This window comes from Mus pahari, chromosome 9 (genome assembly GCF_900095145.1).
Source record: "Mus pahari chromosome 9, PAHARI_EIJ_v1.1, whole genome shotgun sequence".
NCBI classification, from domain to species: Eukaryota; Metazoa; Chordata; class Mammalia; order Rodentia; family Muridae; genus Mus; species Mus pahari.
Genome location: NC_034598.1, coordinates 90,332,660 through 90,357,420, shown reverse-complemented (window position 1 = coordinate 90,357,420; position 24,761 = coordinate 90,332,660). Strand labels below are relative to the sequence as shown.

General features: G+C 49.5%; 1 protein-coding gene across 2 annotated transcripts in view; it reads left to right on the top strand.

Moving 5' to 3' along the window:
• The first annotated feature begins 17,779 nt into the window (after window positions 1-17,779).
• Window positions 17,780-24,761, top strand: part of Rfx4 (regulatory factor X4) — a 155,140-nt gene continuing 148,158 nt past the window's right edge. Inside the window, exon 1 of one of the 2 annotated variants that reach the window (XM_021205782.2) lies at window positions 17,780-18,245. In XM_021205782.2, the coding sequence (XP_021061441.1) occupies window positions 18,203-18,245 (43 nt within the window). In that variant the 5' untranslated portion in view covers window positions 17,780-18,202. Of the gene's footprint in view, window positions 18,246-23,738; window positions 23,812-24,761 lie in introns of those variants that run through there. The other variant, XM_021205780.2, reaches the window with a different exon arrangement.

Sequence of the window (24,761 nt, the reverse complement as noted above, 5' to 3'; positions counted from 1 at the left end):
GGGAGAATCTGAGGCTCTGGTTTCTGGACTCTTCTGGGAGGGTGAGCCTACAAGAGCCAGCCGGTGCTTTCCAAAATGGATGGAAAGTGTTGCCAGCTTTTGTGAGGGCAGAGGCCTCCCCCCCCCCCAAGTTGTCTTTTAGTAAGCTGAGCCTCAGCTTTCTCATATGTTCAAGGAAAATGTTACAGAACCTTTTAAATGAAGTCAAGGATAGTAGGTATATACACAGTTAAAAAGTCAAGAATTTTAAGTGTACACACACACACACACACACACACACACACACACACACACACGATACTGTTTCCTGCTTGGGTTGACTTGAAAGCTGTCACTCACTGTCATCCCTTAGCAAACCTGCCTTCATCCTGGCTTGACAGGAGACCACCAGCTGGGAGACCAGAGCATGCTGTGGTCACAAGCAGGGACTCGGCCACCTTCAAGTCCTAGTGCCACTACCTCCTACCTTCTATGATCTTGGCCAAATTAGTTTGCTCAAGTCTCCTTCCTTGTCTGTGAAAGTGCGACAATAATAAGACTGACTTGGGGCCAGCCAGCCAATCTGCTGGAGCCATGAAGTAAGTATTCAATAAATATCAGTTACCATGAGTCCTTGGAAGTGGACTCCGTATGAAACCCGTTTGCCGGCCCTCAGATGGACTCTTCAGTAATCTCTCGCTTCGGGGGGCAGCCTGGTGTATGGAGAGCAGAGATGTATCCTCACAGTGACATTTTTGTTCAGATGTTACCAGGTAGGTCTGTGGGGTTGGCTCAGTCAGAAAAGCATGATATCCTGAATTTGATCCCCAGAACGTGTCTAAAAGTGCTACGCATGGGGACTAGGGAGATGACTGTCCGAGCGTACAGGCCAGGGCTCAGCTCCCCACAATTTACATAAATGGTGAGTAGATATGGCAGCCCTCCTGCAATTCCAGCACTAGAAAGCAGAGAAGGGGGGCCCCAGAGCATGCTGGGTAGCAGGCCTAGCTCAGCAATCTCCAGGTTTGACTGAGCAACTGAATCAAGAGAATAAGGTGGAAGAGCGATCCAAGATCCTGATGGCAGCCTCAGATCTCCACGTGTGCATTCACACAAGCACACATGCAGGCACACCCCCACACCCAAACACATGCACACATGCACACACACATACCCCAAAATGAAAACTGGAGGGGAAAACCCACAAGACACAGTGACATGTTCTCATAACTTCAACACTGGGGAGATAGCAGACAAATGGATCCCTAGGGCTCACTGACCAGATAGCCTGGGCTAACTGACCAGATAGCCTGGGCTAACTGATGGACTCCATATCACAAAGGAGATGGGCGGTATGCCCAAGGAAGACACTCAAGGTTGTCCTCTGCCCTCTGTGTGCACACACATGAACACGCACATACTCAGAATAAAGAACATCTTCCCAAATAACCTTTGGTTACAAAGGAGGCAGAGTCAAAAGATGTGGCTGACTGAAACGAAAGCCCTCTTGGCTGGCAGGAGCAAACAGTCCAAAGTATTTCCCCAATGCTAAGTCTACAGGGCATTTTCATACGTGCAGGAATCCCAAGATGTGCATGTGGCCCTGCAGGGCTTCCCACCCGGCATCCCTACTGCTGCGTGTGACCAGATCATAGAGATGTTTGTGTGTGCAAATGTTTGGCTCTGTGCAGAGGGCTCGGCATTCATGTCTCCTGCACAAGAATCCAGTGACCTGCATGAGAAAGAATTTGTGCATGAAGGAATCTTTGGCTTATGGGCAAAGGAAAAAGTCTCCCCTGGAAAAATGCAGGCCTTACACATTTAGCAGACCCTTGTGTCCACAGAAACAGTCACCGCCAATTAGGCAACTGCTGGCAGATCAGAAGCAAAAGCCCGCACATGAAACAGGGTGCCGGGAGATTGCCGCCTTCTATCTCTGAATTATGGGCGGCCAAGCTTGCCTGCCCCTGTGTCCAATCTGCTCTGAGCTTTTCCTGCTGTGGACCAGAGGCCCCAGGGACTTTTACACACCCCAGTTTTCATTCGGCTTACTGATTCCTTTCTCACATGAAGGAAAAACGCCTTTGATTCTGAAGACTCACGTCTGTTTTGTGTAACACTTAACCGATGTGCCAGAATCATCCTGTACCTTAAAGGGGGTCTTGCACTGGGTTATTAAAATCAGTCCTTCTGGGAAGAGTCACTTTGCTCACTTGAAGGATAACCATCCACCTCTTCTAATGGCATTCATCTCGTTAAACCTGGGTTAAGGAGCCGAGGAGAGGCTGCCCGGCAGCTGGAATCCAGCCAGTGCCCATGGATGGGCTTGGGCAAACCACAAGAGGGACTTCCAAGGAATAGTAGGTTCTACTGATCAGCTGATCTGGAGCCCGCAAGCCTCCCTGACCTCTATTCTTTGGAACCTTTGCTTCAAACTGTCATTCTAGTTAGACCGTGCCAAGCCAAGAGAGACCTGGGACCAGTTCCTTTGTCTGGTATACACAGTCGATTGGTTATCTGCTCCACCAGTCAAAATTCTGCTTTCTAGATACCAGGCTGTCTACTGGGTCCTGGGACTGCAAGAATGAGCTAGGTGATCCACTTGCTCTCAGGGCACTCGACAGGGACAAGGACAGAGATGCTTCGGGTGGGGCCTGGGGTTCAGGTGCATAACATTGGCGAGTTCAGCTGCATGTTCACGTGAGCATGGGAAGGATGAAGTGGAAACAAAGCAACTCACGCCAGGTCTCCATGGTAAAGTCTCCTCTCCCTTCTGCTCCTGAGTGAGCCACTAAAATAAAGGGGTTCTGGTTGGATTTTGAAGTGTGTCTGTGTGTGTCCACCTGCCCATCTGTCTATATCTATACATCTGCCTGTCTGTCCATCTGTCTGTCTGTCTGTCTGTCATCCTGTAAACCCATACTTTAAGGCACTGTTCATTGGATGCTCAGCCAAGCAGTAACCGACTCTCCCGGTGTTTATCAGCTTACGTCGTCTCCTGGGGTGACTGACTTCATGGGCTTTTCCCTCTAAACACCGGCTCTAGACACAGGCTGTGGGACTGCAGTCCTCTAACCGGCATCCAGTGGCATCAGGACATGTTTCCCAGAGGAGGTCACTGCCACCACTGATTTCAGATGGAATGGATATTAGCCAATGGAAAGATGAGCTAAAGTGGGGTTCTGTGGAGCAAGTAAGGAAATGGAGTTGATAGACTCTTATGGGAGTCAAGAGATAGAAAGCAAGGGAGTGCCTAAGTTCTAACTGAGACAGAGAAGTCAATGGTGAACCTCCAAGACAAGAAGAGACTGGCCAGGAGCCATTGTTGGGGCTGGGTGGGTGCCAGAGTCGGCAGTTCATCTGATGAGACATCATGGGGTTGTAGACAGATAGGGAGTTTCTAGTGATTGAGAACAAGAGAATGGCTCTCTCTTGTCCCCTCCCCTCCCCTGCCCTCCCCTCTCCTCCCCTCTCCCCCCTCTCTCTCCCCTCTCCCCCACCTCTCTGTCTCTGCTGAATAAGTTCCATTGCATATTTATACCACATTTTCTGTATCTGTTCATCCATCAATATGCTGGTCCTATGCTACTCTATTTTTTTTCTTTTTTTTCTTTTTTTTTTAAAAGATTTATTTATTTATTATATGTAAGTACACTGTAGCTGTCTTCAGACACTCCAGAAGAGGGAGTCAGATCTTGTTAAGGATGGTTGTGAGCCACCATGTGGTTGCTGGGATTTGAACTCTGCACCTTTGGAAGAGTAGTCGGGTGCTCTTACCTGCTGAGCCATCTCACCAGCCCCCCTATGCTACTCTAAACAGCATTGCAGTGAATACGTGAGTCCCTCCACCATACCAACTTCATCTGCATTGGGTATATCCCAGTGGTGGGATTGCCAGGTCACATGACAGCTCTGCTTCTAGTTTTGAGGTACCTCCATTCTGTTTTCCACAATGGCTGTACTAATTTATATTCCCATCAACGATGTAGGAGAATTCCCATTTTCCACGTTGTTGCCAATATTTCCTTTTGTCTTTTTGATAATAGCTATTCTAACTGGGGTGGTGTGACGTATCCCCTGCTTTTGGTTTGCATCCCCCCCGAGGATTATCGGTGTAGAGCTGTTTCGTGTACATGGTCGCCATTTGGGAAGTGTCTGCTCCTATTATTGACCCATTTTTTTCAATCATGTGATTTGCTTTCAGTTTGTTATTTTGTTTTGTCTTACCTTGTGTTTTGCTTTTGTTGGGGGTGGTATTTGCGTTTCTTATATATTGTGTAGATTAATCCCAGTTGAATGAAAGCTTGCAAATATGTCTCCCTTTTGTAGGTGGTGTCGTCTTCCTCCTGATTGTTTCTTTTGCTCTACAAAAGCTTTTTAAATTAGGTGTAATAGTACTTGTTAATTTTTTGCTTTTGTTATCCATGCCTTGGGAAAAACTTACAGACCAATGCCCTGAAGCATTCTCTCTATATTTTCTTCCACTAGTTTCATGATTTATAGTTCATCCCTCTGTCTGTGATGTCAGCTAGCCTGCATATATAATACCTAGATCATCTGAGATTGCAAATTGAAACACAGGCCCTGTCACTCCTTCTTCATGGAGTAGCTAGGACACACTTTTTAATAGATACATCTCCTCATCAACTGGGGGAGTTCAGAGGTAAATTTCACATAATAAAGGTCAACTATTTGATACTCCCCCATACAGGTTGTCAAAATATGAACTAGCTTCCTAGCATCCTTCAGTGAGAATCAGTGGGTTTGGAGTAGGTTGTTATGACTTATGGGTTACAGATGTTCTGTAGTTAAAATTCTCCTCCTGATGCTCACATTGGCCCATCAAGATCCAAAAGCTGTTCATATTGGCTCCCGGAGTCTACGCAAGCTCAGTAGAACTTGAATATCCTTGCCTTGTGGTATGCCATGATTCTTTAGTCCCTTATGAACATTTCCTGCCTCAGGCCTGGGCTCAACCATATCTCTTCCAGCTAGTTTTCTTTTTGTGGGAAATATTTTGAGATATAAATCACAGAGACCCGCCTGCCTCTGTCTCTGAGTGCTTGGATCAGAGGCGTGCGCTACCACACCCAGCCAGAAAAGTGTTTTTTTGGTTTGGTTTGGTTTGGCTTGACTTGGCTTATTTGTTTGTTTGTTTTACCTAACAACATAATTATGGAGGGGAGAGACGGAAGCGGGGAGACATGATAGGAAAGGTCTGGAAAGGGAGAAAAGGGTGGGGACTGAAGCCTACACTCCACACATCGACTCAAGAAAGAAGACAAACAACACTCACCGAGTCTCCTCAGCTGCTGCTTTGCAAGAGGTATCCAATCATTTCTTTTTTAAGAAAAAGGAGAATTACATAAAATCAAACTACCAAAAAAAAAAAAAAGCCTTAATGCACTAAATGCTAAAATTCTTCCAAGTCATCAGAAAAGATATGCACATAATGGAATCTAGAAACCACAACTGCACGATAGGAAGATTTTTTTTAGAAAGAATAACATATGGATTACGTAATGGTTAATCTGATTACCAATTTGACAGAATTTAGAATCACCCTCAGAGAGAAACTTCTGGGACTCTCTGTAAGGATGTTTCCAGAAAAGTTCAACTAAGGAGATGTAGGGGTGGTGCTGATGCTAAGGTCCTGTTCCTGAATTGGTTCTTGATCCATCAATAAAGATGCTAGTGGCCAATGAGTTGGGCAGAATAGGCGGGACTTCCAGGTCCCCACAGGCAAGCTAGCAGATGCAGGAGAGAGAAGACAGAGTTTTTGTCATGCTTCGGAGGGAGAAAAGCCAACGGCCATGTGAGATTCCAGGTGGAGTGGCCATAGGCTGCTTCTCCAGAAGGGAGGTTAAGGTGTTCAGCTGGGACTGAAAGTGGTTGAGCAACTGAAGCCAGAGCAGGTTGAGAGGTGATGAGCTAAGAGTACTGCGAAGGCCACTCTAGCCACAGGAGAATAATATTGCCCAGCAACTGAGCCAATAAGGCAGGCTGAGATTGAGCACTGTGTATGTGTCGGGTGTCTTTCATCTTTGACTCCAAGGAAATCTGAGTGTAGGCTGGTATTGAGGTCCATTCTAGCTACATGCTACAAGGAGAGTTGACCCCATCTTGTGTAGCATTATCCCCTGGACTGGGGCTCCAGACTTGATAAAAAGGTACTGTCTTCCCCAAACCCCAAAGCATGCTTAATTGTATAAGTCACAGCACAAACCAAGATGAAAAGGCCCCTAAGTCAATGATAGAGGTCAATACAATGTCTACCGCCATTGTTCAACTGGAAGAAAAGCAAAACAAATTCTAGAATATTTAGACAATGATGATTAAAAAAAAAGTTCACATTTAAGACTTAAGAGATAACAATGTAGCATGGAAAATAATATTTATTAATAATATGGAATGGAGATAAATTAATTTATAATCTTGCTAAAGAAATTAGAGCAAGAAGAGAGCAGTAGACAAGAAGAGTGGAAGGAAAAGGCCAAGTTTACTGTATTAGAGCATTGAGGAGCCCTAGAAACCAAGAGTGACTGTATTAGAGCATCTGGGAGCTCTAGAAACAAGTTACTGTATTAGAGCATGGAGGAGCTCTAGAAAGAAGAGTGACTGTATTAGAGCATGAAGAAGCTCTAAAGAAGGGTGACTGTATTAAAGCAAGGAGGAGCTCTAGAAAGAAGAGTGACTGTATTAGAGCATGGAGGAGCTCTAAAGAAGGGTGACTGTATTAAAGCAAGGAGGAGCTCTAGAAAGAAGAGTGACTGTATTAGAGCATGGAGGAGCTCTAGAAAGAAGAGTGACTGTATTAGAACATGGAGGAGCTCTAGAAAGAAGAGTGACTGTATTAATTAGAGAATGGAGGAGCTCTAGAAAGAAGAGTGACTGTATTAGAACATGGAGGAGCTCTAGAAAGAAGGGTGACTGTATTAGAGCATGGAGGAGGTCTAGGAAGAAGAGTGACTGTATTAATTAGAGAATGGAGGAGCTCTAGAAAGAAGAGTCACTGTATTAGAACATGGAGGAGCTCTAGAAACAAGAGTTACTGTATTAGAGCCTAGAGGATCTCTATGAACCAAGAGTTACTGTGTTAGAACATGGTGGAGCTCTATGAACCAAGAGATACTGTGTTAGAGCATGGAGGAGCTCTAGAACCAAGAGTTACTGTATTAGAGCATGGAGGAACTCTATGAACCAAGAGCATATTCAGGAAAAAATGAAGACAGAGGAAATAATAAGGAGGGAACCCACAATTTCTGAGTAAATTCAAACAGCTTTGAGTCTTATCTGTTTGGTTTTTTTTAAAAGGATTTCAAGATGATTCTCCAGGAAAATAAAAATGCCTACTATTCGTCTCAGAGAGAAAGTGGCGTCCCAACCACCTATCATGGCAAGTGAGTACCTTTAAATGCATAACAAGTTATTTTTCATGGCAAACAATCCAACAGGTTCCCAGTAATCTTAGGTACTAACGTGTGGATTTCTCTGGCGTATTAAAACATTACCTATGAAAGTTCATGCCTCAAGCTTCGACTGTTTCCCATACAGGCAGCAATAATGAACCAACACAAAGAGAAAAGAGTCAAACAAACACGCTAGGCTCAAAAACCAAATTGAGCACCTCAGGGAAATGCTGGCCAGACAAAAACGTAAAGTGGAATTCTCAAGGAAGAATACAGACAAGCTGGACTTGCAGCTAGCTGGGATCTGGAAGCCTGACTTATGCTGGGTGATAGGACCTGAAATCTCTGGGCAGCTGGGGCTGTCACCAGAAAAGAGGGGCTGCAGGAGGCTCCACACCCAGGAAGGATGAACTACCACCACCTACGGTAGCCCGGAGGAAGGTTCCAGTGAAACTGTGGCCCTGGGTAAGAGCAGACACAGCATGTTTATAACCAGAAACAGAAACTAAGCTGGGCTGTCCACATGGTATGCACAGAGAGGTCGGCGGACAGCTTTCGGGGGCCAGTTCTCTTCTTCCACCTATGGGTTCCATTGATGGAACTCAAGTCAGTCAGCCTAAGCAACAAGTGCCTTTACACACAGGGCCTTCTCTCCAGACCTGTGATCATTTTAACTGACAGCCTCCCCTCCCCCACCCAACTGAGGTCCTTAGGATCCAACACCTTTCCCATTGGGACTCTGTGAGTGGTTATCTAACAGCAGCAATGGGAAGACAGAGTGGTGTGGTGTACTGCATGTGAGTGCGTGTGTGTGTGTGTGTGTGTGTGTGTGTGTGTGTGTGTATGTCTCTGTGTGTGTCTCTCTATGTCTCTGTGTATGTGTCTGTGTGTGTGTCTGTGTCTCTGTGTATGTGTCTGTGTCTGTGTGTCTCTGTGTGTGTGTGTGTGTGTGTCTCTCTGTGTGTCTCTCTGTGTCTCTGTGTATGTCTCTCTCTGTGTGTCTGTGTGTGTCTGTGTGTCTGTGTGTCTGTGTGTCTCTGTCTGCCTCTGTGTCTCTCTCCGTGTCTATGTGTGTTTTAAGAAATGGTTCCTATAAGGAAGGAGAATATAGACTATTCAGAACAGGAATTAAAATATTAAATATTTCATTGTAGTTTTGCATATTTGGTTTTGTTATCATGTAACATGAAAAGAAAAACTGCATCACATAAGAGGATCAACTTGGAACTTCAACCCTTGAGCTCAGGAACAATCATTCCCATACTTACAGTCAGAGAAAACTGACAAACCGAGCAGCAACGAGTGTTCAGACCCCTTGGAGGATGACCTTGCGGGGCCAAGTGCCCTCCGAAAGATGCAGGAGGAGGACGAGGTCCCAAGAGGCTGGAAGCCAAGAGCTCTGCCCCGAGCACTGACAGGAAGACATGAATGGTGGTTTTCATGAGTTGCTGGGGTTCAGCACAAACAGTGTGAACCCCTGCAGGAGGGAGAAGCTCTCAGGGACCCCAGTCTTCAGCACTGCCCTGCCTGTAACCCCACCAGGTTCTCACGGCCAAGATCTAAGAACGACCCCTTTATAGCTTTGCAGTGAAGATTCATAGTTATAAAATATGTCCAGAGCTGTTTCCATAACAAAAGCCCACACTCCGGGATGGGGACTTCCCCAGAGGCTTGCCCCAGAGCCCTGTGGAGGTAATGTCACTCCTGTTCCAGCCCTCGCTCCTCTATGTCTCTGTGTCTCACTCAAGGGGGAAAAGATGCCACAGAGAAGAAACGTTTGTAAAAAGTCGCAGACACTGACCCACTAGAAGGCTGAACTGGAATAGGATGGGAAGCGCCTTCTTCCCCCTTCTCCCCCTTCTCCCCCTTCTCCCCATTCTTCCCCTTTCTCCCCCCTTCTTCCCCCCTCACCAGCAGTTGATGAATAACAAGTGTTAGCCAGAATTGACTTCCATCCCTGCTAACTTGAATCTTCACAATAAACGCTGGGTTTCAGCTGTCAACAACAAAATATTACAAGGAGGGGGGTCGGTCTCTGGAAGGTGGCTCCGTGGGTGAAGTACTTGCCACACAAATCGAAAGAACTGAGTCTAGGTCATCCGGAACCTCCATAAAGTTGGATACAGAATCTGGAGTGAGATGGGGGCTGGAGACAGGACCCTCAGAGGCTTCTGAGACAGCAAGCCTGGCTCACACAGAAGACCTTGTTGTGGAAGACGGTTTCAAACAAGGTGGCAGGAAACATTTGACACCCAAGATTCTCCTGTGACTCCTTACATGTGCACCTTCTCTTTGTGACTATCTCAAGGCAATGAAATGGTGCTCAGAAACTATTTCTAGAGAACTCTAGCAGAGATGAGCAGCCAGGATTTTGATGTGGGCATTTTACAGCCCATGAGAAGAAACAAAAATAAACTCAGTCTCAGTGATGAACGCCAGCTAATATCAAAACCATGAAGGAAACGGCAGCCAGGAGCAGTGGAACCAGCTGGTAAGACCCGAACCCTGCAGTCTCAGTAGTGACAGGGCTGTCTGTGAACCCTATGCAGTTACAGAAAACACACACCACCTCCCACACGCTATTCCTGTCAAAGCTGTAAACCAGAATGCGATCCTTTAGACCCAACTGCAAACACAGAACCTGAGGCCTACAGAGGAGAAGGTGAAATGATACCGTTTCTATAGGTTAAAGGGTGGGGCTCACATAGGCTGTGGGGATGTCTGGAGGTGCAGCAGGGAGTGAGCTCCTGGAGTTGTCTAGCTTTGGAGACTGACTCGGACTCCAAAGGGACTCGGAGGGCGGGGGTGGGGTGGGGGGAAGACTCCCTGGATTTAAAAGACTGAAGCCAGAGCAACCAGGTATGTTTTCTGGGGGCCTGCTTTGGATCTTCAAGCAGACCAACCAAGTTTAACAAATTGGTAGGAAGTCAGGCGGGTTTGGACAGTGGACATTTGGTTGTTAGGCTCCTGTGTGGACTGCTTGGTTGCCAGCTTAGAGTGTGGTTTTAGATTTTGTTTGTTTTGTTTCAGACAGAAACATGTTGTAGCTCAAGCTGGGTTGCCAAGGGTGACCTCAACCCCTGATCCTCCTGCTTCCATCTCCCAAGGGCTGGAGTTACACGCATGACCAGGAACGGAAGGCAGGAACTCGAAACACCCACCAAAGGAGGACACTGCTTACCTTGTGTCTTAGTTAGGGTGTTACTGCTATGAGCAGACACCGTGACCAAGACAACTCTTATAAGGACTCCATTTAATTGGACTGGTTTAATGGTTCAGTGGTTCAGTCCATTATCATCAAGGTGGGAGCATGGCAACATCCAGGCAGGCATGGTGCAGGAGCTGAGAGTTCCACATCTTCATCTGAAGGCTGCTAGCAGAATACTGGCTTCCAGACAGCTAGGATGGGGTCTTAAAGCCCACATCCATGATGACACACCTACTCTAACAAGGCCACACCTCCAAATAGTGCCATTTGCTGGGTTGAGCATATTCAAATACATGCCACTCCCTGGACACCATGGGTTTGTTCAAACATATGAGTCTATGGGTGCCAAAGCTAAACACGGCATTACCTAAAATAACATTTAGTCTAACATCAAAGGTCCTCATAGTCTATTGCAGTCTCAACAATGTTAAAAGTCCAAAGTTCAAAGTCTCTTCTGAGATTCATCCAATCACTTAACTGTAATCCCCAAAGAAAGACGGGAAACCAGCTGGGCAAACTCCAAACTCTGCATCTCCATGGCTGATTTCAAGGAGTTCTTCAGATCTCCAACTTCATTTTCGTCTTTGTTGATTGCAACAAACTTCTTGCTCCTGGGCTGGTTCCACTCCCTGTTAGCAGCTTTCTCCAGCTCTGCCCTCTGCAGCGCTCTAAACTCAGGTTGATCCACTCCATTGCTGCTGCTGCTGTTCTTGGTGATCATCCCATGGTACTGGCATCTCCAGTACACGGTGTCTTCTGAAGCAACTAGACTTCATCAATAGCCTCTCATAGGTTCTCTTCATGGTGCCAAGCTTCAAATCCTTTGTGTGACTCCTTCAGTCCTGGACCATCAACTGCAATTAAGGCTGCACCTTCACCAATGACCTTCCATGGCCTTTCACAGTGCCAAGCCTCAGCTGCTCTTCATGACCCCTTCATGTCTTCAAAACCAGTACCACCTTGATGACTCTTAAAGCCCAAACCCACAGTGACATACCTACTCCTACAGGGCCACACCGTCTAATGGGCTGAGCATATACAAATTATCACACTGTGCTTGGCTAGCTTTCTTATACACCCCAGGAGTGCCTGAATAGGGGTAGTACTGCCCACAGTGGACTGGGCCCTCCAACATCAATTAACACTCAAGAAAATACCCAAGTCATGCCTACAAGACCCTCTTCCCAGTTAGTTCAAAGGGCCCGTGTGATTGGCTAAATTAAGCACCAGTCTTTTAGGATGCCTTTCAGATGAAACTAACCAAGATGTGCAGTGTTTGGAAAGATTAATAAGTCAAGCACTGATGACACAAGGTTACTCTTTCCTGCTTCTTTTCTTTCTCTTCCCCCTGTCTGAAAGATGAATGTGACACTTGGAGCTTCAGCAGCCCTCATGTGACTGTATGCTACAAACTAGAAGACCACGGGTCACCTGCACCTAAAGAAAGCTAGAGTAGAGAGCTAGAAAGAGTGGTGTTCCTGTGTCATCGCTGAGCTCTTTACCACCCTGGGGGACCTGCAGATGGACTTCACCCTATGTGAACAAATTTCATCCTGCACAACTTCTCCATTGTAACCAGTGTGATAAGCATGCCAGCTAAGAGAGCTGATCTCACGACAAGAATGAAGGCTGCTTGGCATGGGCCTGGGTTGGGGGTACGATGCTGGACTGGGGTACTAGGCGTGGGTCGGGGACACGATGCTGAGAATAGGTGTGGACTGGGGTGCTATGCCTGGAAATGATGTTCTCAGAGATGGTTTGCCCATGGCATCTGGTGGCCGAGATCCCATGGAGACATTTGTCCCTGGAATTGAGGAGGCTGACATTGGAGGAATCATTTCAATGGATGTCAGCGCTGCCAAAACTGGTGCAAGAGATGGAGCTCGGGTGACACTGAGCCAGTTCTTCCTTCCCCAGGGATGATGGCAGATGGTTCTCAACCTGTGGGTCGCGACCCTTTGGAGACTTCAAATGACTTTTTCACAGGGGCCGCATATCACGTATCCTGAATATCACATATTTACATTATGGTTCATAACAGTAGCAAAAATACAGCAACAAATGCCATTTTGTAGTTGGGGGGGTCACCACAACATGAGATCCCAGCATTAGGAAGGTTGAGAACCACTGAGCTTCAGGGAACTTGGGTGTGGCTGAGCGTGGGAGACACATCTCAAGAAATTTAGATTTGTTCATGGTTTTCTTCCTTTTATATACTATTATTATTTTAAAATATTTATTATTTATTTACTTGGAATTCTGGGGGTTGAACCTAGGGCCGAGAGCAGTGGCTTTCAACCTTCCTAGTACTCAACCCTTTAATACAGTTCCTGGAGTTGTGATGAGCCCCAACCATAAAATTATTTCATTGCTGTTTCAGAACTGTAATTTTATACTGTTACTAATTCTAATGTAAATATCTGTGCTTTTTGATGGTCTTAGGTGACCCTTCATGAGAGGGGTCGTTCAACCTCCAAAGGGGTTGGCACCTCCAGGTTGAGAACAGATGGACTAGAGTATATTACAAGCCCTCCACCTCAGAGCTGCAACCGAAGCTCTCCCTTCACCGTTTTTTTTTTTTTTTTTTTACTTCCAGACAGGCTCACGCACTTGTCGCAGCCAACACTGGCCAAGTGGCTGACATGATGGGTTTGCACAGTGGTGAGGAAGGGCAGGCTCCTGACCTCACAACTCTGGGGTCTGAGGGATGAGGAAGGACAAGATTCTTCTGGAGAGGGCCATGGGGCAGGAGGCAGCCTCAGGGAGTAGCCAGGTCTCAGGAGAGAAGGGAGATGGGAGAGATTTCGAGAAAAATCTGCTGGGAACAAATGGAGTTCCAGAACCCCAGGGAGGGACTTTCGGGTGATGAGATGAGCTTCACAGGTGGCCTGGGAAGATGTTCCTGTGGATGAGGTAAGACAGAATATCTGGAAGGGCCTGACTTCTGGTGGCTCTGGGGCGGCAAGTGCCATTCATGGGGTGGGGGTGGGGCGCTCTGGATCAAGGACTGGTCTCAGCTGGAATGTATGCAGAGAAGGTGTAGATTTCCCAAAAGCTCAGTGTCTTAGGCACTTCACAGTAGAGAGCTTATCACAGAGGACAAGTCTGATGGCACATCTTTTATATTGGCTTATTCTTTCTTGAGACAAGTTACTTGGATTTAAGGGTGCCTTTATTGTTTCCTGCTGTGCAACCTTAGGCAAGTTACTTACCCTCTGTGCCTCATGTATAATGCATAATGTATAATGTATAAATATGGTACCTATCTCCCAGGATTATTCTGGTAATTAAATATAATTCATTTAAACACTTTGATCCATGACATATTCATAGTGATGCACAATAAGCCCTAGCCCATCATTAATATTACTTTTATTCTCTTAAACAAGGCAGAATAACAGAATAGCAATTATTACCTGTCTTTCCCTCTCTGATGATAAGACTATGCTTTCAAAGCTTATAATGACAAATGTTTATTTTTAGCTCACAGGTCTCTAGATTCCCTGGAGAGCCACGCTCCAGGCTGCCCAGTACGGATGTTCCAGTCAGCTGCTTGTATCACTTATTGTGGGACCAGTAACCAGCTTGAGACTACTTGCAAGTCAGGAGCCCACAAATCCTCACTAGGGAGTGCACATGTGTGCAGGTGAGGCCAGCCTCAGGATGTAAGCCAGTTATCATACCCAGAGTCCATAGAGCCAGAAGCCAGGGTGTAGGAGTGGAGGGGGCTTAGAAACTGTGTGTGAATCACCACTTACCAACCAGGGCAGGGTTGGTAAGTGCAGGGCTGTGGGGACCAGAGCATAGGAGCAGAACCCACTAGAGGATTCCACACTCACCTTCGCTTCCATGCCGCACAGGCAATCTCCCTAGAGGCTGCAGTAGGCACCGGTGCTACACAAAACCTGTTGATTTGTATCTTCTTGGGCCTGCCAGTCTGCTGGGCTATGAGCAGGTTTAATGGGCACTTCAGGCCAACACCCCTTCGCCGCCTCCTCTTGCCATCCTCCTTGCCCTGCTCAGTGAGTGGAGTAGGGAAAGCTCCTGGATAAGGTGATGCTCCTCCACTTTCTCTTCTGGCCACAGATAATCAGCACCAAGGAGCATCACTTCCAGTCCTCAGAGTCTCCCAGAGCCCTGCCCCCAGCTGCTGAGCGCCAATGTCAACCATCCCTTTCCATTAGCCATGGCACCACCTTCTCGGGCAACCAGGTCCTCTCTTCCTGCCACCAGTGTGTGGTCATCATGGTCATTGTGACCCCAACATGCACTGCTAGCCCTGGATGCTTGGCAAGATCCATTTCTTTGCATAGCCTTCAAAAGAAAGCATCTTCCATTACCCCTTCCTGTGTTCCATAACACACCAGACAGACGCACCCATTGGCCTTCGCCTCTGTCCCAGGCCTGGTCAACTCAGCTTCTGATGTGGTCCTTATTTTCTTCAGGCTTATCAGACACTCCCTCCCCAGTCTCTCAGCTTCTGTATCTTCCTCCACTGCCTTTCTGAGCTGTGCTCCAGAGGATAGGATAGAAGTTATCACAGCCCTTCTGACTGCCCAGGCTGGGCATACTGATTGCCCATTACCCTCTCTAAGGAGGGGGAAGCAACGTGCTCTTGTGTAGTGGGGGGTTAAATGAGGTAGTATCCCTGAGGTCTGGGGCAGTGGTACCTATTAGTATTCAACTATGCCATTTTATTGAAGGATGGCAAACTTTCAGGAAGCTGCGCAAGATGCCACAGCTCAGTGTTGACTATGTATGTACCCGGGTCAGCCCCTGGGTAGCAGTCTTTAGATGTTTTCTTCTTTCTTTCTTTCTTTCTTTCTTTCTTTCTTTCTTTCTTTCTTTCTTTCTTTCTTTCTTCTCCTTCTCCTTCTCCCTCTCCCCTTCCCCCTCCCCCTCCCCCACCCCCTCCTCCTCCTTCTTCCTCTTCCTCTTCCTCTTCTCCTTTTTATCTGTCTCGAAGTGAAAGATGGCACCATTTTTAAGTTCCAATGTCATCTCCTGACAATCTTTGATGTTTGTTCACGCCATCATATGATGAGCATGCGACACAACCCAGTCAGCATCATGCCTTCTCCCTCCTCTCGCTCCAATATAAGCTCAGAGAACCTCTCTCCTCTCAGGCTAAGCAGGGCAGGTATGAGGAGGGCCCTGCTGCCAGCCTCCGTTGTGTTTGTCAAACACCATCTGGCAGCAGCTCACTGCTCCTCTTTCTCCTGGTCCTTCTCTGCCACCCTTGCTTTGTGAGTGCAGCCCATCCCCACCTCACTCTCTCACATACACATACATACACATACACACTACTAATGAGAATAATGCTAGCACCTTCTGCCTAACATTCTCACCTGCCTTCTACAGATCACCTCTGCTCCACAGGTTCGATGGTCAAGAACTCCCCAGCGAACCCCAAGCACTCGGGTGGTAACTGCTCTCCTCCCTGATCCTCACTGTCAACGGAGGCACCAGGCGGAGCCCCCCTTTGACCATGCACCCTGGCATTTAGAACATGGGCCAGTGAGGCTTCTAGAAAGAGACTCAGTCATTGATCTCTCAGTTGGAACCCACGGGGTTTGAGGAGATAGTATTCATCCCCCTTTGGCCGCTAAAGCTTTTTATCCACCGCCAGAGAGGGAAAGCTGTGCCTGGGGCTGGTGGCCAAGGGCTTTTGGGCACAAGATAGTTGTGTGCGAGAGATTGTTCCCTAGACACAACCCGGGTTGGAACTCAGCAGCAGTTCGAGCAAGAAGGGGCAATTACACACAGAAGCCCGGTAGGGCCTGTGGAGAGCAACGGGGGAGAAACGTCGTTACCCGCATTTCACAGATGAGGAAGCTGAGGTCCAAAAAGATGAAGGAATCTGCAGAGCCGGGATTCGAACCCTTCTGCCCGGCACTTGGCGCTGCCCCTTCCCCGCATCTCGTGACCTCAACTCGGCACGTGCTAGTCCCTTGCCCCTCTCCCACCATTGTCCCACTCGGCGCGGCTCGGGGGGCTACCCGGAGGCCCGAGGTGGGCAGGCCCCGGGTCGCAGGCAAGAAGCGCACCCGGCTCGGCGGGAGGGACTCGGGCGATCCGCCCCTGCGCCGCTGGCGCTGCCTCTGTCCATGGTCAAAGCAGCGGGGTAATCCGCCTTTCTCTTCCGCTCGCCGAGTCCATTCATATTCTAATCACAGCGCGGCCGGCCCGCGAGCGGCCACTTTCCCGGGGCCACGGGAGCCCCCCCTCCACCCCCACTTTCCACTTGCAGTCCACAGGCCCCGGCCCCCTCCCCCTCCCACACTTTCAACTGTGCCGGGGAGGGGTCCCTGGGAAAGCCTCGTCCCCAGCTCGGATGCTGTGACTTCTCACCAACTCCATTGCTGGCTGTGGGGGACCAAGAGGGTGGCGGAGGGGGGAGCCAGGGGACATGGGAAGAGGGAGGGCCCCGGACGCAGACAGACTGACATACAGGGTTATGGGAAGAGGCGCGGGGGTGGGGGGTGAGGGTCCCAGAGACCCAGAAAGATGCAGAACTAGGGAGAGACAAAGAGACTTGCAGCCAAGGGAGAAACGGAGAGCGAGACAGCGAGGCACACAGACCTGAAGAGACCCGTAGGGCGAGAGACAAGCAGTACAAAAGTTCTGGAGGACGCAGGCCAGCCTCTCGCACCCTCGCAGCCAAGCGGCCTTCTTGTCCCTCAGACTGGCGATGGGAACCTAAGGCTTCATTTTCCCCTTCCTCAACCTCTACTCCCACGCACGTCCGCGGATCTGCGTGGAAGAAACTCAAGACATACCCCCTCTGCACTGCTCCCAGGCCCCTACTCAAAATCTAACTCAAGGCGACAACGGGACGTGTCTCGAGGGGAGAGAAAAAAGGAGTCGGACCCACTCGTGGCCGCACAGGAGACTCCTAGGGCTCGGGTACCTCTGCACCCCCCTTTATGGCTGCACCGCGCGGGGCCCCGGGCGCGGGAGGACTGAAGAGGGGGGGCAGATCTAAGCCAATTTTGATTTCGCCTATAATGAGTGCCTGGCTAAGGCTGGAGAAGGCCTCTGGAACTTTAAATAAGAAAAACGTTGCTAATGCTATAATAGAAGGGGGAAGTCGGAGGGCTGGGATTGCGTCGCTCTGAGCCCCCCTTTTCGGAGGCGGCTTTTCTTATTCAAAACAGGCCCACAATGGGCTTCACAGTGCGCCTCGCCACGGCCCCATCTGACGAGCGGCCATTCATCAGGCCCGCTGGCCTATCAATGACATTGCTCCCATCGGGGCTCCTATAAAATGATGTTTTTTCCCATGAAACATCCGCAAACATTTTGACGGGTTTGGCTTTGCCCGACTGGATTACTGAGTGTCCCCTCGCTCGCTCGCTTGCTCGCTCGCTCTCTCCTTCAGCCCTAGCTTCCTTCCTTCCCTCGCTTCTTCGCCCCTTTTCTTCCCACTGGTTCTTTCTTTTCCCCTTTTATCCTTTTGCCCTCTCACCCACCGTCTCCCCCTCTCTCTCCCGCTATTCCTTCCTTCCTTATTCCTTCCCTCCCTTCCTCCCTGGGCATCTCTAGCACAGGGGATCCCCAAATATCAGGACTTTTGGGGGGCGTCTGTGCTGTCCATGGGAAGAGCATGCATTGTGGGTTACTGGAGGAACCCGACATGGATTCCACAGGTTAGTCCTGGTGGGACTTGGGTGGGGGAGACATTGGAGGGGGGAGGAAGGAGAAGGGACGGGGGGGGGCACTTCAGAAAGAGTTGCAGAAAGTTCAGGCGGGGCAACCTGACAGTGGGATCCCAGGAGAGGAAGAGAGCGTGCAGAAGTTTTCCGGTCCAACGCTAAGTGTGTAAGTGGATACATGGAAGTGTGTGTGAGTGTAAATGCGTGTGTGCGCGTGCGCGCACTCTGAGGAGCGCGCTTTCACTTGGACATAAAGTTGCATAAAGATGCTTGCTGGCTCGCGGCGAGCTCGAGGTGTTTCTGCTACTTGCAAGAGCTTTGCGAGCCAGCCGCCCCCGCCCGGGCCCCGCGGCGGCCCTGGCTTTGGGCAGGGTAGTGGTTAAGCTTAGGGTCTGGGGTGACGGCCCGGAACGCTCCAAAGGCGGGGGAAGGCGACGGCGTACCGCGTCTCGCCGCGCGCGGGAGGCTCTTGCTTCTGGAATCTCGCTGCAGGAAGGGAGTGGCGGCGGCGAACCCGGTGGTCCTGGGGCATTAGTGGCTTTGGGCTATGAGAGATGGGCGCCCAGGACTGTAGCCTCCCGGCCGCGAAGACGCGACCCACTAGCCTCTCCACAGCGAGGCTGTAACCTTGCAAAGGGTGGGGGGAGCAGAATGCAGAACATAAGAGGAGGCCTGGCACTGAATTTTGTAAACCGGCCTGCAGTTTGAGGGCTGTGTGGTGAACATCAGGCACTAGGGTCGCCACGGTTCACAACATAGACGGGAAGACACGGAATCTCTTACAACGAAAATACCCAGCATCTTCTCCAGGGGACCCGTTGGTCAACTTCTACGCCTAGCATCTTTGAGGACCCGCCGCACTTCAAATTCTGTTTATTTTTCCTATGTCCTTTCCATGTAATGGTTCTCAAAAAAAAAAAAAAAAACAAAAACAAAAACAAAAAAAACAAAAAAAACTTTTACTCTCTCCGTTAGGCCCAGTCTCTCCACCAGGCCACTCGAATCCCTGCAGGGCCGCAGCTTTGGAGTTTTGAAGGGTGGTAGAACGACAGTCTGGGCATAGGCAACACAGCTTGACTGAAACCTGAGAGAATGTGAGGGCATTGCAGCGGAGCAACAAGTGCCTGCTGGCCTCAGCTGTGCCCTGACACACATTAACTTACTTGCAAATAACACCACAGTCAGCTCTGCCCCCACTCCTCCCACCCCTAGGCAGGTCGTAAAAAGATTAAGCTATGTAGATATCTTCCCAGACTTCGTTCTTCTGTACTGGGAGGAAGGTTCCAGGCCTCTCTTGGCCTACATTGCAGACCTGGTGATGGAGACCGCCGGCCCAGGGTTATCTGCGGTATTCCAGGGTACTTTTTTTTTTTTTTTTTTTTTTTTTTTTTCTGTCTCCGGTACAGTTAAGCTCTCGTGCTTTCCTGGGTGTCAGAACTCCCCGAGCAGAGCTAAAGCCCGGGCTTCTAAAGTCGTGCTTAGTTAGCGGCGAGCACCTGCGGAGGCGAGAAGCGGTCTTCTCCTGAGAGCGGCACCCGGCTCAGGCCCGGTGGGGGTCTGTCTTCTGCACACGCTAGCAGTCCTGGTTCTGGAGAAGGAAGAGCCTTTGCTTCAATATTCTTTTAACTCAAGGAAAACCTCCTAAGAGCCACGGCTCGAAAAGTGAATGGATTTAACCAGATTAAGCCCATTTGTACAGAATTAGCGGTCGAGTATTTTCAAGGGGTCTGTACACGGTGTCGGGGGCCTTTCTCATATCCCAAAGCTGGCACGTCCTAGATGAGATATTAATTGATCCCTCCACAGGACTAGAGTCCTTTGGGTGTTTGGTGAGGGGAGTCTTAGAATTGTGGGTTTATCAGGTGGTCGGGTGAACACGGACCACTTCCATCCCAACTGCCAACACCCCAAATGGGTTATGAAACTCCAGCGCTCCTCTCTCATACCTAAGATAGATATCTCCTAGATCACACTACTGAACTCAAAATCAAAAGTTTTGGTTAATGGCACCAATTGAGAAGTCACTCCAGGCGCACCAGGTGACATTTCACATGCAAAACTCCGGACAAGCGAAGTGCCTAGGTCCGATCTAGGAGCCCCCCTTCCAGAGAATTAATCCAATTAGTCTTTCTTCTGGGTTTCTCTTGTTATGTAAAAGGTTCATTCCCCCCTCCCCGAGCCTGCAGAGCCCAGCGCTCTGCTGGGCAGTTCGATTCTATTCCCTTGGCGTAAGGTTGCGCTCCAGTAGAAACGCGAAATCAGTGATTTCATTCTTAACCGGCTCAAACAACAGGCTCACAGCAGTCGCTGGAGCGAAGTCCGGAGCATCCATGTTCAGAGGGACCGGCAAGTCGAAGCAACAGTCTCTGTCTCTTAAAGAAAAAAAAAAAAAATCCCCGCAAAGTGCCGCCGGCATGGGAGAACGGTTTTGCTGGGGCCGGTGCTCTAGTGGCCTGCTTTGGGCCCACTTCAGCGTGACCTGCGGAAACTCACCCCTTTGTTCCGCGCATCGAGCTGGTAATATATTCCTTGAGTTTTTCCAAAATACACTACAAGTGTGGCACCAAGACAATGGCCCCGTCGGGGGAGGCCCCGGAGCCGGCGCGCGCCTCCTGGGACCTCGGCTCTCTGGTTTCTCAACACGACAAAGCAAAGCCCCTCGAAGATGGGACTCTGGCGGTTTCGCCAAGCTCTGCCGGGCTGCAAAGGCAGCAGGAGCGCTCAGGATCCATAGACGTGCGGATCCTCCGGGACTGAGTTTAACAGTCGGTGACAACACGCACGACCCACCCTGCCCCAAAGTGGGTGCTCAGACCCGTTTGGATGTCACTATCTACGAGGGCCGCTGGCGGTGGCTACTTGTTTTGTGTCCGTCCGATTATAATTCTGTCTCCTCTACTCAGAGCAGCACTGTTCAGACGCTCCTTAATCGATTTCGAGAAAGAGCAAGGAAAAGTGCATATTTTTGACTACCAGGAAGTTGTGTAAAGTTAGGCAGAGACAGCCTGATCGACTACCCGTCAGAGGGCCGTTTCTTGTTAAACGGGATAGCTCTTTAGAGGGGTGCATTGTGTCGTTCCAATTGGAAGTTTCTAACTCTATCCCAGTTTTCACCCCCACCCCCCATCCCATCTCCAGAGCTCACAGCTGGGGCATCAAAGATTCTCCAATCGGATCTGAATGCCGGGGGCCCACTGGTAAGAGGACACGCCGCTGTGCAGGCAGGGCGACCTGGCATTAGGTCCAGCCTAGTTTCATGGGCCCTAAGGTGAGACATCCTGGGGCCTTAGATTTCTGCCCACGGGGTAGAGAGCACCCAGAGGAAACAGGCCTGGGACCTCCTGTCTCTTCCCCAAGGCTGGGTAAGTAGAAGCAACCTTCCGCAGCCCTGGAAGCTAGTCTGTGGATTAGAGCAGGAAACAGCAAGGGATCAGAGCCTTTATCCAACGCTGAACTAGCCTCACTCTGTGTGTGTGTGTGTGTGTGTGTGTGTGTGTGTGTGTGCGCGCGCGCGCGTGCGTGCGTGTGGCCAGAGAGGTGGACATGCGTGGTTGCCACCTGCTAGCATCTGAGCTTGGCAGCAGGGTCAAGCGAGTGTCGCGTGGTCCCCGGGTTCCAGAGACCTGCGATTGCAGTCTTGGGCCACGCGGTCCCAGTACACAGGCCTGACTCCACCAGGCAGCGGGCTCGCGATTCCACAAGGCGGGCCCCGGATAGCGCACTTTTCCCAGTGTGGTACCCAGACACCCGGAAAAGTTAGCACGGGCTGCTCCGCGGCTCAAGCCTGAGATCTGAACAGCCGCCGCCCCCACCCCACCCCCTATCCCCAGCGCGTCGCCATGGAGACTGCTGGAAGTTGGTGGTGGAAAACAGACCCGGCGCAAAGCAAAATATTATGAGTGCAGTTGGGGTGACTTCGGGGGGGGGCGGGGGACCTGAGGGCATGAGCGGGAGCCAGAGGCGGACAACAAAGGGCCGAGAGCAAGAGTTTGTTTCGGGCCTCCCCGGCGCTGTGTGAGTGCTGGACCGTCCTGCTTCCCAGAGCGGCCGAGATCTCCAATTTCTCTCCAGCAGCTACACCTTTTCTCAGCCGCCTTGTGCAGTCTTGCTCCCACCCTGCCTCTCCGGGTTCTCTTCCAGCGTCCCTCCTGGTTCTGAGTGAGGCGCCAGCTGGACAGTATGTCTGCCTCCCCAAGAGTCACAGGCTAGCCAGAGTGAAAGGTTCTGACTTTTCTTCCCCACGACCCGTGGGTCGCCCAGGAGGAATTTTTCTCATCCCTCTCCTCAAATGGGATCCAAAAAAAGCGGCGGGTTAGGTGCCTGGCCAGACATCTCGCCGGTGGAGAGGGTATCCTGTCTGACAGCCTTCATGCTGCTCAGCCACTTGTAACTCGACTTTATATCAGTCAAGCCCTTCCCAGATGCTGTGCCTCTGACTGGGAAAAGATGGTCAGACAGGTTAGGCTGAGATTTTCCAGCAAGTTAGACTGAGCCCTCTTCTGGGTTTGGCTTTTCTATGGAGTCCACGAAGCAATATGTGTTGTTAGCAATGTCCAAACTATGTTACACAGTGACTATCTCCTCAAACCAGTAATATTCTAAAACACCTTGGGAATTTAATAGCCAAGAGACATGAATAACTCGTTTTAAAAGATCCTTCATTTCCTTTCTCAATGTTAGTCTAAGGTGCATTCTCACCCCCTTCCCCAACACCCTGCCTTCTAAAAAGGATTTACAAAAAGTTACTAGATTTTAGGGGAGCCGTATTCAATGTCAACAGAGGCTTCTAGATGTTGAAGGCAGCCCCAGGGGCCCCGGCATATGCTGGTGAGTGACACACAAGTCAGTGTTCTGAAATGCACCATTAAAGGACAACCACCTTATAGTTCCTTTCTCGCAGCTCACAATCTCATGACATGCTGGGCAAAAGAGCCCTTCCCATTTGCTCGAGACTGTTGACTCATTCATAAGTATGGAGTCGATATTTCAAAACGTCTATATTTGAGTCTGGCACACATCTGTAATTGCAGCACTCCGGAGGCATAGTCAAGAGGTTAGTCGTGAGTTTGAGGCCAGCCTGGGCTAAATAGCAAATACACAACCATCCAGGGATGCTATTAAGACACTGTCTCCAAAAAAAAAAGGCAACAAAATGGCTGGCTGTGTTCTAGCTGATATTGTTCTGCATGATGGCATACCTGTGTCCAGTGTCTGATGACACACAGCATGTGACACCTGCCAGGTTCCTTTGTCTGTAGTGTAGCTTCAGGGACCTAAGTCCTCACAAGTTCTGAATGAGGGAGGCAGGGAAGAAGCAGGGTAGTTCTTTTCTGTACCCAGTGCTGGACAGCCGTGGTTCTAGGATAAGCTGATGTGTTTGCCAGGCTGTCACTGACAAAGCTGAGGTCTAAGTGATGACATCACAAACCAGAATTCTGGGAAAGCAGAGCTTCAGTTCCCCGGGCCCCTGACTACTGCCCACCCAACATGTTCTACCGGTCTCTTGGCACCCTCTTCGGCTGCCCCTCTAGGGGTCCCGAAACACTTCAGGACGGAAAAGGTGGGGGAACTCTCTGTTGCTGCTTACAGCTTCTCCTCTCCTTGGAGACCTGCAGTTTGGTGAGGGGTTGAGAGAGAGAGAGAGAGAGAGAGAGAGAGAGAGAGAGAGAGAACTCAAAGACTGGATTTTTTGGGAAGTTTCATTCTGTCTCACTCAGTGGGGTGTCAGACCTGGGGACAGCAAAGCCACAGACCCAGCTGTCACGGATTTCAGAGTGTAAGTGTCATGTGAACGCATTGAGACTGGCAAGCCCTTCAAGGTGCTGTAAGGGTCCCCTTAGAACTCAGAGGCAAGAGTGATATATATCAGATGGCAGTGGTGACAACCCCATAACAGGGGACACCATTAGCCATTAAAACCTTACTCTGCATAGTCCTCCTGCGGGAAGAAGCAGGGTTTGACCTTGCCTGAGGTGAGGTTATTGCTGTTGGTAGCAATAGGAAGGTCAGAAGTAGTGGAGAGTTCCTCCCTCTGCTAGCTGCCATCTTGGTCAGCCTCCTGGGTGGTTTTACACCAGGACGACAGGATAGGATCTGGCCTTTAGGTGGATCTGATGCCCTTTTGGTGGGAGAAGAGTGGTGTATGCGCATGGAGAATTATGGACTGCTCTGTAGAAATGTGCGTTCTGCATGGACAGGGAGTTTAGATAACAGCAATGGCTGCACGGTGGTGGTGGAGCATTGACCTCAAACATAAGACAATCTTAAACCCTCTCATTAATTCACTCAAGAACATTAGTTCACTTCTATACCTTTCCTATGACCTAAAAAAGGTCACTTTGTGGGTTGTGCTGTGACTTTATCCCTGCCTACCTCAATCTCTAAAGGAAGTGGGAAAAACGAAAACCAAAAACCATCATTGCAGAGGCAACGGCTGCTGCCTGGAATTCAGGTCCTGAGAGAGAGAGAGAGAGAGAGAGAGAGAGAGAGAGAGAGAGAGAGAGAGAGAGA